Consider the following 13,529-nt stretch of genomic DNA (forward strand, 5'->3'; position numbering starts at 1 on the left):
TACCCTCTTTAAGAGTCCCCCTCCAGCAATCCTGTAGCCCCTTTAGGAACTGGAAGGGGCTCTAAGGTCTCCTCGGAGCCTTCTCTTCCCCAGCTCTCTCTCAGCCTGTCTCCATAGTAGAACTGCTCCAGCCCTCAGAGCATCTTCATGGCCTTCTCTGGGCTTGACCCAACAGGTCCACATCCTTCTTATGTTGGGGGTCACAGAGCTGAACACAGCACTGCAGGTGTGGGTATCGAGAGTAGAATAAAGGGCAGAAACCCCTCCCTCAGCCTGCTGGTGATGCAGCCCAGGACATGGTTGGCTTTCTGAAGTACAAGAACACAGTCTTCCCCTCATCTGGTACAAGAAACCCAGCCACTATCATGATGCTCAAGCAGCCATCATAAACATACCTCAGAGCATCTTCCTCAAATCAGGACTGACCACAGAAGGTATTTAGGGTCTCTGGGCACTTTTCCCCATTGCAAACTCCTCCCAGGCAGCTCACTGCCATGGGTGGCTCAGAGAGCTGCCAGCTAGTCCAGCCTGTTCCCTGGGGCACTTCTGCAGCCTCTGAGCCCACAGCTGCCCAGCATTCCCTGGTGCCTCCAGCCTTCCCACAGCACACAAGCTAAACACATCCTCTTCCCTCTGGGCTGGGACAGAGCATGAGTGGAAGCACCACTCATCTGAAACATTTCCTCCAGGGACCTTCTCTCTAGTTGTGCAGCCACAGAACATGAGAATATTTGTTTCCACATAAACCACCAAAACCGAGAAAGACAAGATGTAACCTAACAAAATATACATGGTTTTCATTATGTTTTTGACATCCTTATTGCCTGGTAATAGAACAGTCTTTTCTAGAGCAATATCCTCTGCAACAGCACAGGACAGGGAGTTTTCTTGGTGCTGTCTCTTGCTGACAGCCCCAAGCACTTCCAGGAGCAGGCAGGCTCCTTGACCCCAGCCCCCAGGGGCCACTGTCATCTCAGCAGTTTGCACTGCTCCTTTTTTAAAGCCAGCTTCTCCTGGAAACCAAAAAAACCCACCTTGTGGCACCACGACTGAGCCTGGAGAGCTACTGTCAGGTTCCAGAGACCTGGGAAACACACAGATTTTTTTCACTTGGCATTTTTAAAGCAAGAAGAGCATCATATTGATTTTACTAGGGCTAAAACCAGTCACATTTCCTCTACTCAAGCACCCACTGTCTGACAGTTTTACTTGGTGTGATATATCTAAGCTCGCACAGAAAGCCTACCCCAGCACCAAAATAGCAGTCAGGTGGACAAGTAGGAGCCTACTGGGATTTTTTTAACCCCGCTTATCCCGGGGCAGCAGTAGATGGATCATAAAGGCTCTCACATCCCTGCTGAGCAAGGCAGCATTCCCTAGGGCACAGCCAGTGCTCATCTGAATCCCAAGTGCAACCTTTCCACTCTCTGTGCAGCTGTGCTGTTACTCACCTTTCCACACAAAGGCCTAACCACAACAGAGGAAACCAGGAAACAATGCTAGGCAGTTTGAAACACATTTTAAAATAATGAATGGGAATTGTTAAACATCATAATATAATACCTAACCAGTTTAGCTCTAGACTTCCCTCCCCCACAAAACAAAAGAGAACTAAACTTAGACCTACACTACCCTGCAGGTTTTGCACTGCTTCTTGGATACTTTTCTGATGGTTTTTGAGCCTGTTTGTGTTGGTTAGAAGAGAGAGTTGTTCTTTTCAGACATTTTTTCCTGTTGCAGGGCTCTGGTAGGTGCTGAACAGACCAGCAGTGCCCAGTGAACCACCAGCCTTTGGAGCCAGGCATGTAGATGTTTCCAAAGGCCAAGGCAGCCTGACTCACCTGGCCCACAGAAATGAACTATATTCTTATCTTCAGGATATTCCTACAGGTACAGTTGCTCCTCACCTTTCACCTGCATTAACTGGTAAGAAGGGGAGTTGGTCTCTCACCAGCAGAAGAGAGCATCCATGCAGGATTTCACTGGAGAAATCAAGGCAGCTGTCATTTTCCCCCTCCCCCTGTTTGCTGCTGACACAGTGGTCTCTGGCAGTGAAACCCCTAACTCAGCAGAAACCAGCCCCACAAAGAGGAACAGCCCTGACTGGGCTTTTTCACACCCTGGAATGGCCTGCGTGATTCCACTGCTGATTTGGTAGCAATTGTATCAGTTCACAGGTCTTTTACAAGGGAAATCTATTTTTAATGCCACAAACAGCCTGTGCTGCACGGGTAACACATGGCACAAGCAGTACCAGAAGGGTCTCTTGCACAGAGCTGGCAGGGACTCCATCCCACATTCAGCCATGCTCTGCACCCCTGACAAGGGGACCACAAGAGGCAGATCCTTGGGAGAATTTTGCTCAATACAGCTTGGTTGGGACCCATCACTACTTCAATTAACATCAAAAACAAGTTATTCAGTACATCAGCCAAGCTCTCAGCAGACTACAGCCAGGACGAGAACAGAGTGACCCAAGGGATTGCTCTGAGCTACTCACAACTTCAGAAAGTCCATTAAATCCCCTCACAAGATACTTTTCATGTCCTGTGAAAACCTTTGTTTCTACTGTTCATGGTTATGGAGGCTTTTGAAGCTCAGTCCCTGGCAGATGACTTAGCAGGAGGCGAGAGCCAGCCTGCGCACTGACCTTGGGACACACACTAACCCTCACTGTGTTATTTGTTTGGTTGGTTTTTGTTTGTTGTTTTTTTTTTTTTAAACGCTTATTCTTGCAGTGTTCTTTGCTTCTTCTGCCATCGTGTGGCCACTCGGAGAACGAAGAGCAGTTGGTGGCAGAACATGCAATCGGCTTTTCATGTCTTCAAACTGTTTAATGGATTTTTGTAGTATCCGGTGGAGTATGAAGTCAATGGAGATGTATTGCATCTCTTCAAGGTCCATCCACTGCCTGACGAGTACTACAGGTTTATCCTTAGTGTTGCTACAGCTTGAGGTAGATCTTGTTAATCCAACCTTGTAGACCAACAGCTAGTTTATTGTCCTTATTGACTTGCTGCTCCTCCTTCTCACACCGAGCAACAGGATCAAGAAAGAGGTACTCACTGCTGACTGACACCACAGCTACCCACTCTCGAGGTGATTCTTTCCCCCTGAGAACCATTCCAGGGCCATCTCCATCTGGGAATGTGAGTTCTTGGTCAGGGCTGCCACAATCTCAGCACTCTGAAGAGACTAGAAGGGCTCTGTCCTTGCCCACAGGCACATGGGCCCTCGGGGGGAATGCCAAGGAGGAGCTGACACCACCACTGTTTTCCTCCCCTTTTCTTGAATGGGGCAGATCTTTCACTGATTTGGTGGCACAGGTTGTTTGATAAGAAATGGAAATTTTTTCCCCCCAACATATCCCAAGGCAGAATTCCTGTCTCTTCACACCTGAGACTTTCAAATCTACCCTGCCAGCACAGGGCTGACCAGAGGCCACAGGATCAGGAGCACACTTTCTGAAAGCAGCCAAAGCCACATAAATTCTGTATCTGCTGAAGTCCTACATATAGCCTTTAGCTGCTGACATCTCTGGGCATTGCCCCTCAGCAGGGCAGGCTGCAGATTTCATCCTCCCCTCATGCCTGGCTGCCTGGGAAAAATAGGTTCCACCTGGGAGTGGCCAGCAAGTGCTTGGGTATCCAGGGCATTACATGGAGGGATTGCATCAGACTTGCAAAACACCTGTGAGGGAAGGAAGCCAGTAACTGTCTGCAGAGGGGTCTGCATGAAGCCATGCCTCACGACTTCCCTTGGAACCTGCACATCCCATCCCCCCGGATCAGCAGGGCTTGACCAGCACTAGCTGAGCACATCACTCAGCACCAGTTTCCCAAGTTCTGCCTCACACCCTGTGCCAAAAACATCTGCTTCAGACGTATGATTTCCTCTGGGAAGTCATAACCTGCAGCAGGGACATCCCAGGGAGTGCTTCTGGGCTTTCCCAACCTTCCTGGAAAAGGGAAGGAAGAGGCAAGCTCATAGTCTGCACTGAGCACTACAGAGTTAACTCAGCAGCAGCACCACACTGCAGTGTCCATCACACAAGGGGACTTGCACATGCTTCTCTCCACCCCTCAAGCACGTTTTAGATCAGTTTATCGCTCCACCAGCAGCTTTCTTGGCTGAAACAGGGCAGAGATCTCAGATGCTGGTTGCTGCAGGCCTCTGTAGCACTAGTACCTGCAGCCTATGAACACAAGCCTAGCCAAAAAAAACAAACAAACAAACAAAAAAAACAACCAACAAATGAAAGCCCTACAAAATCACACCTAAACCTCTCCTACAGCTGCACTATGCATGGAAGATGCGTGTAAAGTCTAATCAGAGGAGAGCTCAGGCAGAAAGCAAGATTTATGCCACCAGGTCAGGAATTTGGGCTAGAGTCTTGCTAAACTCACCTGCACAGAAATGTAAGTGTAGTTTAATAAGGTGAAAGTTCTCTTACATGCAAGGCCTGAGCTCTGATTGCCGCAGATGACTTTAAAATGAAAAATTCTGGTTAATAAATTGGCTCTTGATCCCATATCCAGTGATATTCTGCAGCAAAAGCCCTTCTAATTAATACACTGATAGTCTTTCTCAAGAGACACTTTCGCCTTATAGTCTGAAATAACCTATTCAAATATGCAGCGACTTACAGAATGATAATTTATGAAAGTGAAAGACTACTAATTTTAGTTAACACAATTTGCCTTTTTAAAAAGTAAGCTTTTTTAAATGGGGGAAAACCAGCAAACATGTTTGGTACATAATGTGACAGATTTATATACCTCAGACTCTGGCACACTTCCTGATGTCCTGAGACAAATATATCCATTAAATAAATTTGGTTATATCCTTCCTCCTTTTGCCAGCAGCAATGTCTCCAACAAGGCTAATTTAGCCTAAAAAAGGAAAGTTTTCATATTTTCTCAATTTCCAGTACTCATTATCTTCTCTTTCCCTGCAAAGTCTTGATAGACTCATAACAATGAAGAGCAGCTTAGGGAGTTACTTTCACTAAATTCAGCCTTATTTTTTTTAACAGTTCTGCAGAACACATAACAGCAAACACTCCAACGCTCACTTTTAGTGCAATACAACAGAGGATCTACAACTGATAACAAAACTCCAAAAGAAACCCATGCATGGTTATTCATTATTCAATGTGTTGAGAGCTGCCCAATATCACATGCCAGCTTTTCTCAGCTCAATATTTTGAATGTTCCCAGGAAAGTCAGTTGTGCCCTACTGTGCTCATTTAGAAAAAGCAAAAGTGCTTCTCAACACTTGCTTTGTCTATCTCAGCTAGGAAAATTTCACAAGGACATCCTGGCTCCTAGTCCACCCTGGTCAGAGTCAGAGGGTAGGTGCTGCAAGCACGAGAAAGTGTACATAGCAACCAGCTACTCAAGCTCAAAAAGCCATCCACCACATGCTTTTATCAACCCAAACGCCCATGCCCAGGCTTAAAATCCACTTAGCTTGCTTACACATGTTTATTTAAGTATGTACACAGTGTAACCAGCTTTCAGACAACAATGTAACCTGAAAAAAGCCCCACCCCTTAGCGCTGCCTGACCAGCGTATTTGTGATACCTCCAGCCCTATCCCAAGGGTTGACAAAGTTAAGGAGCAGGGACTGCACACCTCCCCACCAGCCACTGCTGCTGTGGGGCAAGAAACTTGTCATTAATTTCTTTACCTTTGGCCAAAAGCAGAGAGGAAAGACCTTAACCACTCCAAACCCCAAAGTCTGTCTCCTAAAAAAACCCTGCTCTTCCCCTGGCTGTATATATATGCCCTCGAACAGGTGATGGGATTTATGGGTAAGCTGGTGGGGAACAAGAACCACCTGCAGGCACCCTACAGGATGTGATTGGTTCCATTTGCCTTGCAAAACACCCATTAGCCTGGATCACTTTCACTTGCACTCACTTGCCTTTACAGCCTTAAGTCAGTGTTCAAATTCCAGTGTCTGAAGTGCTCTCCAAAACTACTTCCTGGCTCCTTCTTCTGTAAATTTGAGTTAGCGAAGGAGCAGACAAAGAACCATCATGTTTTTCACACAAACACAAGTCTCTGTCTCTTTGTTGAGTTTTTTTTCCCTCATGGGGCCTGGCTGCTGCACCTCATCCCCCTGACAGAAGGCAGTGCCACCAGGAGCATGCCCCCCAGAGACCTCCTGCCCTTGCTGGTTGTTCAGCTATTGGGATGTAAGATGAATAAAAGGATGAGAAATATGGAAAAAAGGACCCTGCCCACCCTGCCTGCCCCAGGCATGCTCGCTGTGCTACAGCCACCGCTTCTCACACATGGCAGGAGCAGCCCAAACAATTATCCAGTGGCATGGATTAGCCATTAATTAATGTATTTTGATTTATCTTTGATCACATCTCATTTCTGAGGTATTCCTGAGATGTTTTGAGATAGACCATTTTTAACACGGAGTTGTTGCTGCTCACTTTCTAAAGAAGATAAAAGTCATATTCCTGGTGGGTGCAGACCAGGATTGTCTCCTGGTTGTAGTAGGGATTGGCTGCTCTCCACCCATGGAAGCACCAGGATAAGGAGGTTTGATTCTGAAATATATTTTAACTGTCTGTCTGCACCACAGGCTGGAGATCATTATGTCAGGGGAAACGTGTTAGATCAACCTTAATGGTTTCTTACAGCTGGCTCTCAGGGAAAGCTTCCTTCAGCTGCCCAGCAGCACCAGTTGGGCCAGTTCTGCCTTTGGACTTGCCTCGCTGGCTGTCCTGTCTGACTGTGGGTGTCACACAGGGCTGTGTCCCTGCATGGCTGCTGCTGCCGAGGAGCTGCAGTGCCGGGAGCTGCGGGGATCACCAGAGGGAGCTGGCTGCAGCCGTCTGTGCCAGACGGTCCCAAACCCACTCAGCTCCCACTCCCCACATGGTTCTGGAGAGACAGTGAGTGGGCCATGGGCTGTTTTGGGATTCCAGCTGTTTGGGAGTGCTCGGCCTCCTCCCAAACCCAGTGGGTGTGTGAGAAGGGGCTGTTAGAGGGGATAGTTTTTTAATGTTCCTTTCCCATTAATCCTGTGGAGATTTGTGACCCTGGCTGGCAGCCTAGACTGGCCCCCTGGGGGCACCATGGTCCTGACCCATCCCAGGAGAAGGGGCTCCACAGGTGCAGGTCCCTTCTGTACACTCCTGCCCACAGCACTGACATCGCAGGGAATTCCACCAGACAGAGACAAGGGGTTTACTAAAAGTGATGTATTTACAGGCCAGTATTAATTTGTGCTCTTATTATTTACAGTTTATTTACAGTGAATCCTTATAGTCTCTGACAGTTGAATCCAGCAGTTAGACAAAACTTTATAGCAGGCAGGCAAGGCAGTGTAGCTGCAGTTTCTCTTCTTTTCCCTTTTCAGCCCTTCCAGGGGATTCAGTGATTTTTCTTCCCCATGAACCACAAAGGCTTGTTATCAGTAATCATGGGAACAGAGGTGACTAATGCACAGTTCAGGTCCTAACACTCTTGCAGGTGTTAAGAGAAAACCGTCCCTCTCCTGACTTCACATAAAGTGTTTCCAGGACTGATGATTGGTTTCCCAGCACATACACCCAACTCGAGCCAGGTAGCACAAGCTCAGTCCTCTGGCACAGCTCAGTCCCTGTGACAGGCTTGTGTCACAGATGGGTTGTGTTGCAAATGTTGCTTGTTGTCCTGTCTCAGAGCTGAGATGAGCACAGAGCAGTGACTGCCTGGGGCTGCAGGGTGCCAGGCTGCCAGTGACATGGGAGGATTTTGCATTTCCTGCAGGTCACCACTGTCCCTCCTGGGAGGATGGCAGTATCAGGAAGAACGATCCTGGGGAAGGAGCCTCCAGCAGCCTCTACCACCAGTTGCCATTGAACTTAAACTTTCACTGACAGGCTGCTGGATGCACAAACACAGGCATAACCCTCCTTCCCCATGTGAGAGGAGTCCTGACAACACTGCCAGATGTGGCTGTGGGCTGGATGAAGGTCTTCTGCAGACCACCTGGGGCTGCCCTCCCATCTTCACCACTGGGAAATGAGACTGTTCCAGGCAGTAAGCAGGGACTGATTGACAGGCCAAGTCAGCCCCTGACCTGTGAAGACAGCTTTCCTGGGACGTAGGTCAATTCAAGATGAAGGTTTTTTCCCCTGAGATGTTTGCTCTGATCTTTCTCTCTTCCACAGGCTAATCTGGGTTTAGATGGAGTCTTCCACAGAATACTAACAGGGGTCAGCAAGTGGCTGGCTGTTCCCTTTTCAGATGGGTTTGCAGCCCAGCTGCCAGAGAAGCATCTTACAAAGAGACTTTTGGCTCGTCCCTGCAAATGCCCTGTTTCCAAGCCACGCCAAGGACAATGCTGCTGTTCATGCCCCAGAATCTATTGCCCAGGACTGCCAGCCCTGGAAAAGCACCCCAGCAGCCCTGCATGAATCCCACTGCCACTTCAGTCTGGGATCTCACTGCCACTGCAGGCTGGGTCCTCTGGGATCACCCATCCCCTAGTTTGTGCCTTCCCTGCTCAGGGGGTGATGGCAGATGGCTGCTTCCTCTGCTCCTGCCTCATCTTCAGAGCCAGCATCGCCCGGCGGTACAAGTCTGCAAGGAAGGGAAGCAGTTGGGCACTGACCAGGGGCCAGCTCCAGGACCCACCTGGCACCCTGTGCTGAGTGAGGGCTGCAAGGACACCCCAGCCTCCAGCACAGTGCACTCATTCCACCTCACGGCAGAGGCAGCAGCATCTGCCTCCCCAACAGCCACCACCTTGCCCTGCAGCAGCACTTGCTTGTGCCCATGTCCCCACACCAAGCACCCCGTGGCCAAGTGTCCCTGCACAGCTCACACCCCATTGCCAGCAGCCCAGGCTCCTTGATGCTTTCAGCAAAATCTGTCCTGGGAAATACCAACCAAAGGTGCTTGAGACCTCCTCATGCTGCTGCTCCACAGAAGATTCCTGCGACTTAATTTTATTCTTGATTTTCTTCTTCTTTTTCTTTTTCATGCCCTGCACTGGATAGAGAAACACAAAATTTCGGGCACCACACCTGAGCAAGGATGCCTTTGTCACCGAACCACCTGAGAGGACTGTTGGTGGCGGGTCCTCAGTCCTTCATTGCTTCCATGCACCATTCCCTATGGAGGTGCTCAGAGATGTCTCTCTTCTTCCCCTTCAGACTCCTGTGACCTTGCTCTGCGCTCTGCTGGTCTGCAAGCAAAGCTAATGGGGGTGGTGGGGACCAGTGGTCCAGCATTCTGCTGTATTACCAGGTTCCAAACCCTACCTGTAGGGTGGCTCTGGGGATCCTGATGTCAGCAGTTCTGGCAGCCTCCCATAGCCCCCTCTCACCTGGGTGGGGTGTGGCCATCCTGGTGGGCACAGGCTCCTCCTGCCCGACCCTGTTGGGGAGCAGCAGCCCCCCAGCGGCCCCCGCATGTCTGTCACCCCCTTCTCCTGGTCCCTCCGGCTCCTCAGCTGGGTTCGGCTGCCCCAAGCCCTTCTTCTTCACCTTTACCTTTTTCTTCCTCCTCCTGGTGCCCTTAGTACTCTCCTCCTGGGCAGGGTAAGGAGGATGAGAAGAAAGTGGAGGAGCCCCCCTTCCACCCCGTCCCACCCCTGGGGTCTCACTCACTCACCAGGGGCAGGAGGTGGCAGACGGGGCGCAGCGGCCGGTTGTCCCCGTTCTTCCCCGCACCTTCTCGAGCATCCTCCCCTGGGCGTGGCCGGTCCCTGGGGCGAGAGCACGATGGGGTTGAGGTCGAGCGCTGTGAGGAGGAGGACGGGGACGGGGACGGGGACACGCACCCGCGGAGCCCCTTATGCACCTGCGGGCGAGCCGGCGGGCGCGGGCGGCCCTCGGGGCGGGCTGTGCGGGTTCGGCGGGCGGCGGGGCCGGGGCGGCGGCAGCGCGGAGGAGCCAGCGCAGCCCCTGCAGGGTGGCACGGGCCGGGCCGGCGGGGGGTCCCCGCTTGGCGACACAGGGCTCCTGCGGGCAGGCGGGGGGTCAGCCCGGGGAGCGCAGCTCCGCAGGGAGCGGGAGGGGGAGCGGGGCCAGCCCCGCACTCACGATGCGGCAGGGAGAGCGGTTCTCGTTGACCAGCCGCTCCAGGCACAGCCGCTCGATCACCTCGCAGGGCAGCAGCGCGGCCGCCGCGTCTTGCTTGTTGGCCAGCCTGGGGCATGGGGAGAGCGGAACGCGGCCGTCACCCCGGCTTCTGGGCGCCTCGCTGCGCGACGGCGGGGGAGGCTGGTGTTTTTCTCCCAGTTTGGCTGAGATTAGGTGAAGCGTTGCCCCAACCCTTGCCTGGCACTGTAGCCCCCTCCTCATCTCCTCTCCAGGGATGCTCCCATCTCCCAAGTGCCACTGTGATCCTCAAGTCCCAGCACCCCTCGACAGCACCCTGGACGCCACGCCCCCGCAGCAGCCCGTGCACGCAACCCACAACCCCAGCAACAGGTTCCCACTCACTCCCCTCACCTCAAACCCCAAAGGTCACATCCCGCTGACCAGCCTTACAGTAAGAGAGGCTTCCCGGAGATGTCGGGATGGCTCAGGACGCGACTCAGGACCTTGCGGGCCTCTTCCATCCGTGCCAGGTCACTGGAGTCCAGGACGAAGAGGAGCCCGTGGGCCCCGCTGTAGTGGCTGCGCCAGGAACTGCGGGATCGCTGCCCCCCGGGCAGATCCACCAGCGTCACCTCGAACCTGTCCACCCGCAGGCGGGTCTGGCCGGGCTGTGCGTCGGGCAGCACCTCCCCGGCCAGTGCTGTGTGTGGGGAGAGGGCAGAGAGCTGGCAGAGGAGCCCGGGAGCTTCCCTGCGGCATGTTCCTCCTCTTCTCCCAGCCACATCCCTGCTCCCGCTCCCAGAGCTGCCCGCGGCACAGCTGGTGCCTTGCACACTTCCCCAGAACAGGGGCTGTATTTTAGGGGTATTGGATACTTGATTGCAAAGAACGATAAAGCTGCTGCCTCCAGCTGAGGCCGGTTCTGCTGCTGCTCCTCACCTTTCTCTATGTCCGTGATGACAGAGGTTTTCCCTGCATTGTCCAGCCCCACGACAAGGAGAGTCACCTTTCTGCAGAGTGACAACAGCAGCTGAGCATCCCAGAGAAAGGTTGTTGTGCTCCTTGGAGAGTGGTGACCACTGCAGGCCCCCAGGCTCCCAGACAAGGGACCCTGTCCACAGTAGCTGCACTTCAGCCAGGAGAGGTACAGGACAGTGACACAGGCTCTGGCTGAGCTGGGGGCAAGGGCAGGGGTGGGCTCTGGTGCCTGGGAGAGGGTGAGGGAAGGCACAAGTGCCTGAAGCCACCTCAGCACTGTGGGACAGCCACTATGCAGAGCCTTCAAGGTGCTTCCTATGGCAAGAACTTATTTACATATCATATAGGACTAAGCAATGGTGTGCACAGGCCAAAATGATTTTTCCTTATATGCAGTCAATGATTACTCCTTCCTTGGCAGTAAATTATGAGTACACACAACTAGGGAGAGGTAGCAAGGACATTTTTACAAGCCTCTGCCTTGACTCAGGTAGTTTCTCCTGTTGCCAAACAGTCCTATTTGGTCTCCAGCAATGTGCTCTACCAGAGCACATAGAGAAAGTCTTCCCTGTTGTTGACAAGCCACAGTAGTCATTTGCAGTATAGTTTTCTTCCTTAAACATACAGATCAGGCTGTGTGGGTGGCATGGCTCCACCTCCAGCATTTCAGCAGGTAAGGTCTCCTCTTGAAGGAGAGGACCATAAACCCCCCTGCAGTACTGTCCCAGGGTAATTAACCTGGGTCTCCGGACACACACAGGCACAGCAGTGTTTCAGTGCATCCTCCCCATTTTTCCAGGGGAGCTGCTGACTTTGCACAGGGGACATCCTGCTGGGAGCATTCCCTGCATGTGCGCCCCTGCCCAGTCTGCTCCCCTGCCTGCCAGCTCCTGCCTGCTCAGGGGACAGCGAGGACACACATGTGCCTTGCCCAGCAATCTGGGGACAGTTCCTGCAATGGGCACCACTCTCACCCTCTTACTGCACTGGTGCCCTCACCACTGATAAACACACAGGTAAATGTTGTTCTCCCTGGGAATCCCGAGGAGCAGGCACAGTGACCTACCTGATGGGCTCCTGTATGGCCTGCAGCCACGACCAGCAGTGGGAGAAGAGGTGGAACATGGTCTGCAACCCCGTGTGGAGGGATGGCCTCTCTTCGGCACCTACTCAGTGAGCAGCCCAGCGCGTCCATGTGCTTCATCCTCCTGCCTGTGCTCTCTCCCCATGGCTGGGAGCATCTCATCCCAGGATGCCCCGTCCCACGGCCCAACACTGCTGCCTCCAGCCTGGTATGCACAAGCCAAACCTGGGGATAAAATCCATCCCTCTGGGCAATACCTCATGGGCATGGACCTGCTGGACAGACCCTGCCTTGACAGCCCCTTGCATCACAGGGGTGCCAGTCAGCCTCTCACCTGCTTGTCCCCACTGTGCGACCCCTGCTCACATCCCCTTTGCGTAGCAGCTGCTTAAATCTAATCTGGATTTAAATTACTTACTCTCACAGGCCCTTTAATCCTGGTGGGTCGGCCCAGGCCAGTGGCTGCTGGGACACTGTGTGTCGTGGGGCTGCCTGCTGCACTGGGCACTGCATCACCCACCCCACTGCACCCCCATGGTGCTGGGCAGCCTCGTGCTTCCCTCGCTGGCATAAACGGCTTCTGGTGGGGACATTACCTGATGTGGGGTTTCCAGCTGAGTTAATTCCTCTTCTAAGGAACAGCGTCCCTGGCTCCTTGCTGCCTAATCCCCGTGTGGATGTTTCTCTGCAGCCCCTGCAAGGATTATGTGCTTCATGGTGTGCACAGAACTGGTGCCCCCCCAGGGCCCACTCTGAGCCTGGCTGGGGGACATCACTGCTCACCACTTGTATTTCATGCCCTAATGAAGCATGAATGCCCCCTGAATGGCAGCTGGTCCTTTGCTGCTTGGGACAGAAACACTGGCCAGCCCCATCAGGAGCCTGGCTGGGAGCAGGGAGGTGGTGGAGACCCTCAAACAACAGTGGAGGAAAAAAGCCCCAGCTCCTTGATCTGTAACTCTGAAGCTCTTATCTTGCTTCTCAGGTTTCCTGGTGCTTTTCCCAGCAGGAGCTGCCCTCCCTGGCATGCTGCCGCTGTTGCGTGTGGAGGAGAAGAAATCATACAAGGATGTCTGAGCTGCAGGAGCTCTGGGTGGGGGAAGTGGGGTCCAGAGGGACAAGGAGAGCCTTCAAAAGCTGTACTGTGGAGCAAACAGGAAGCCCACTGGCTCACATTGGTCCATGCTAAACCACCCAGTGCCAGCAGCACTACCTTGACCAACTAAATCCCACCCATGAGCCAAAGATGCTGAGATGCTGCCTCGCATCCAGTATAGCCCCAGGGGTGCAGGCCTGGGATAGGCACAGCCCTATGCACCCCTCTCCAGCACCACGTGCTGTTGGGAAGCTCAGCACCCACCCTGGGCAAGGGAGGTGCCCCAGGGCAGTGCCATGGGCAGGGAGCCATG

The 13,529-nt window shown here is 52.7% G+C and overlaps 1 protein-coding gene across 1 annotated transcript; it reads right to left on the reverse strand.

Annotated features, from left to right (window-relative positions):
• Window positions 1-8,515: 8,515 nt before the first annotated feature.
• ARL13A (ADP ribosylation factor like GTPase 13A) lies at window positions 8,516-12,161 on the reverse strand. The gene is made up of 9 exons (XM_051788316.1): window positions 12,103-12,161; window positions 10,998-11,068; window positions 10,509-10,758; window positions 10,059-10,164; window positions 9,817-9,977; window positions 9,628-9,721; window positions 9,341-9,545; window positions 8,902-9,003; window positions 8,516-8,592 (listed from the first exon to the last, which is right to left on the reverse strand). Exons 1-9 carry the CDS (start codon window positions 12,159-12,161, stop codon window positions 8,516-8,518), a joined length of 1,125 nt encoding a protein of 374 aa, XP_051644276.1.
• Between the last annotated feature and the right edge of the window lie 1,368 nt (window positions 12,162-13,529).

Source organism: Manacus candei, unplaced genomic scaffold (assembly GCF_025592945.1).
Source record: "Manacus candei isolate 608988 ecotype Guabito, Panama unplaced genomic scaffold, ASM2559294v1 h1tg000003l, whole genome shotgun sequence".
NCBI classification, from domain to species: domain Eukaryota; kingdom Metazoa; phylum Chordata; class Aves; order Passeriformes; family Pipridae; genus Manacus; species Manacus candei.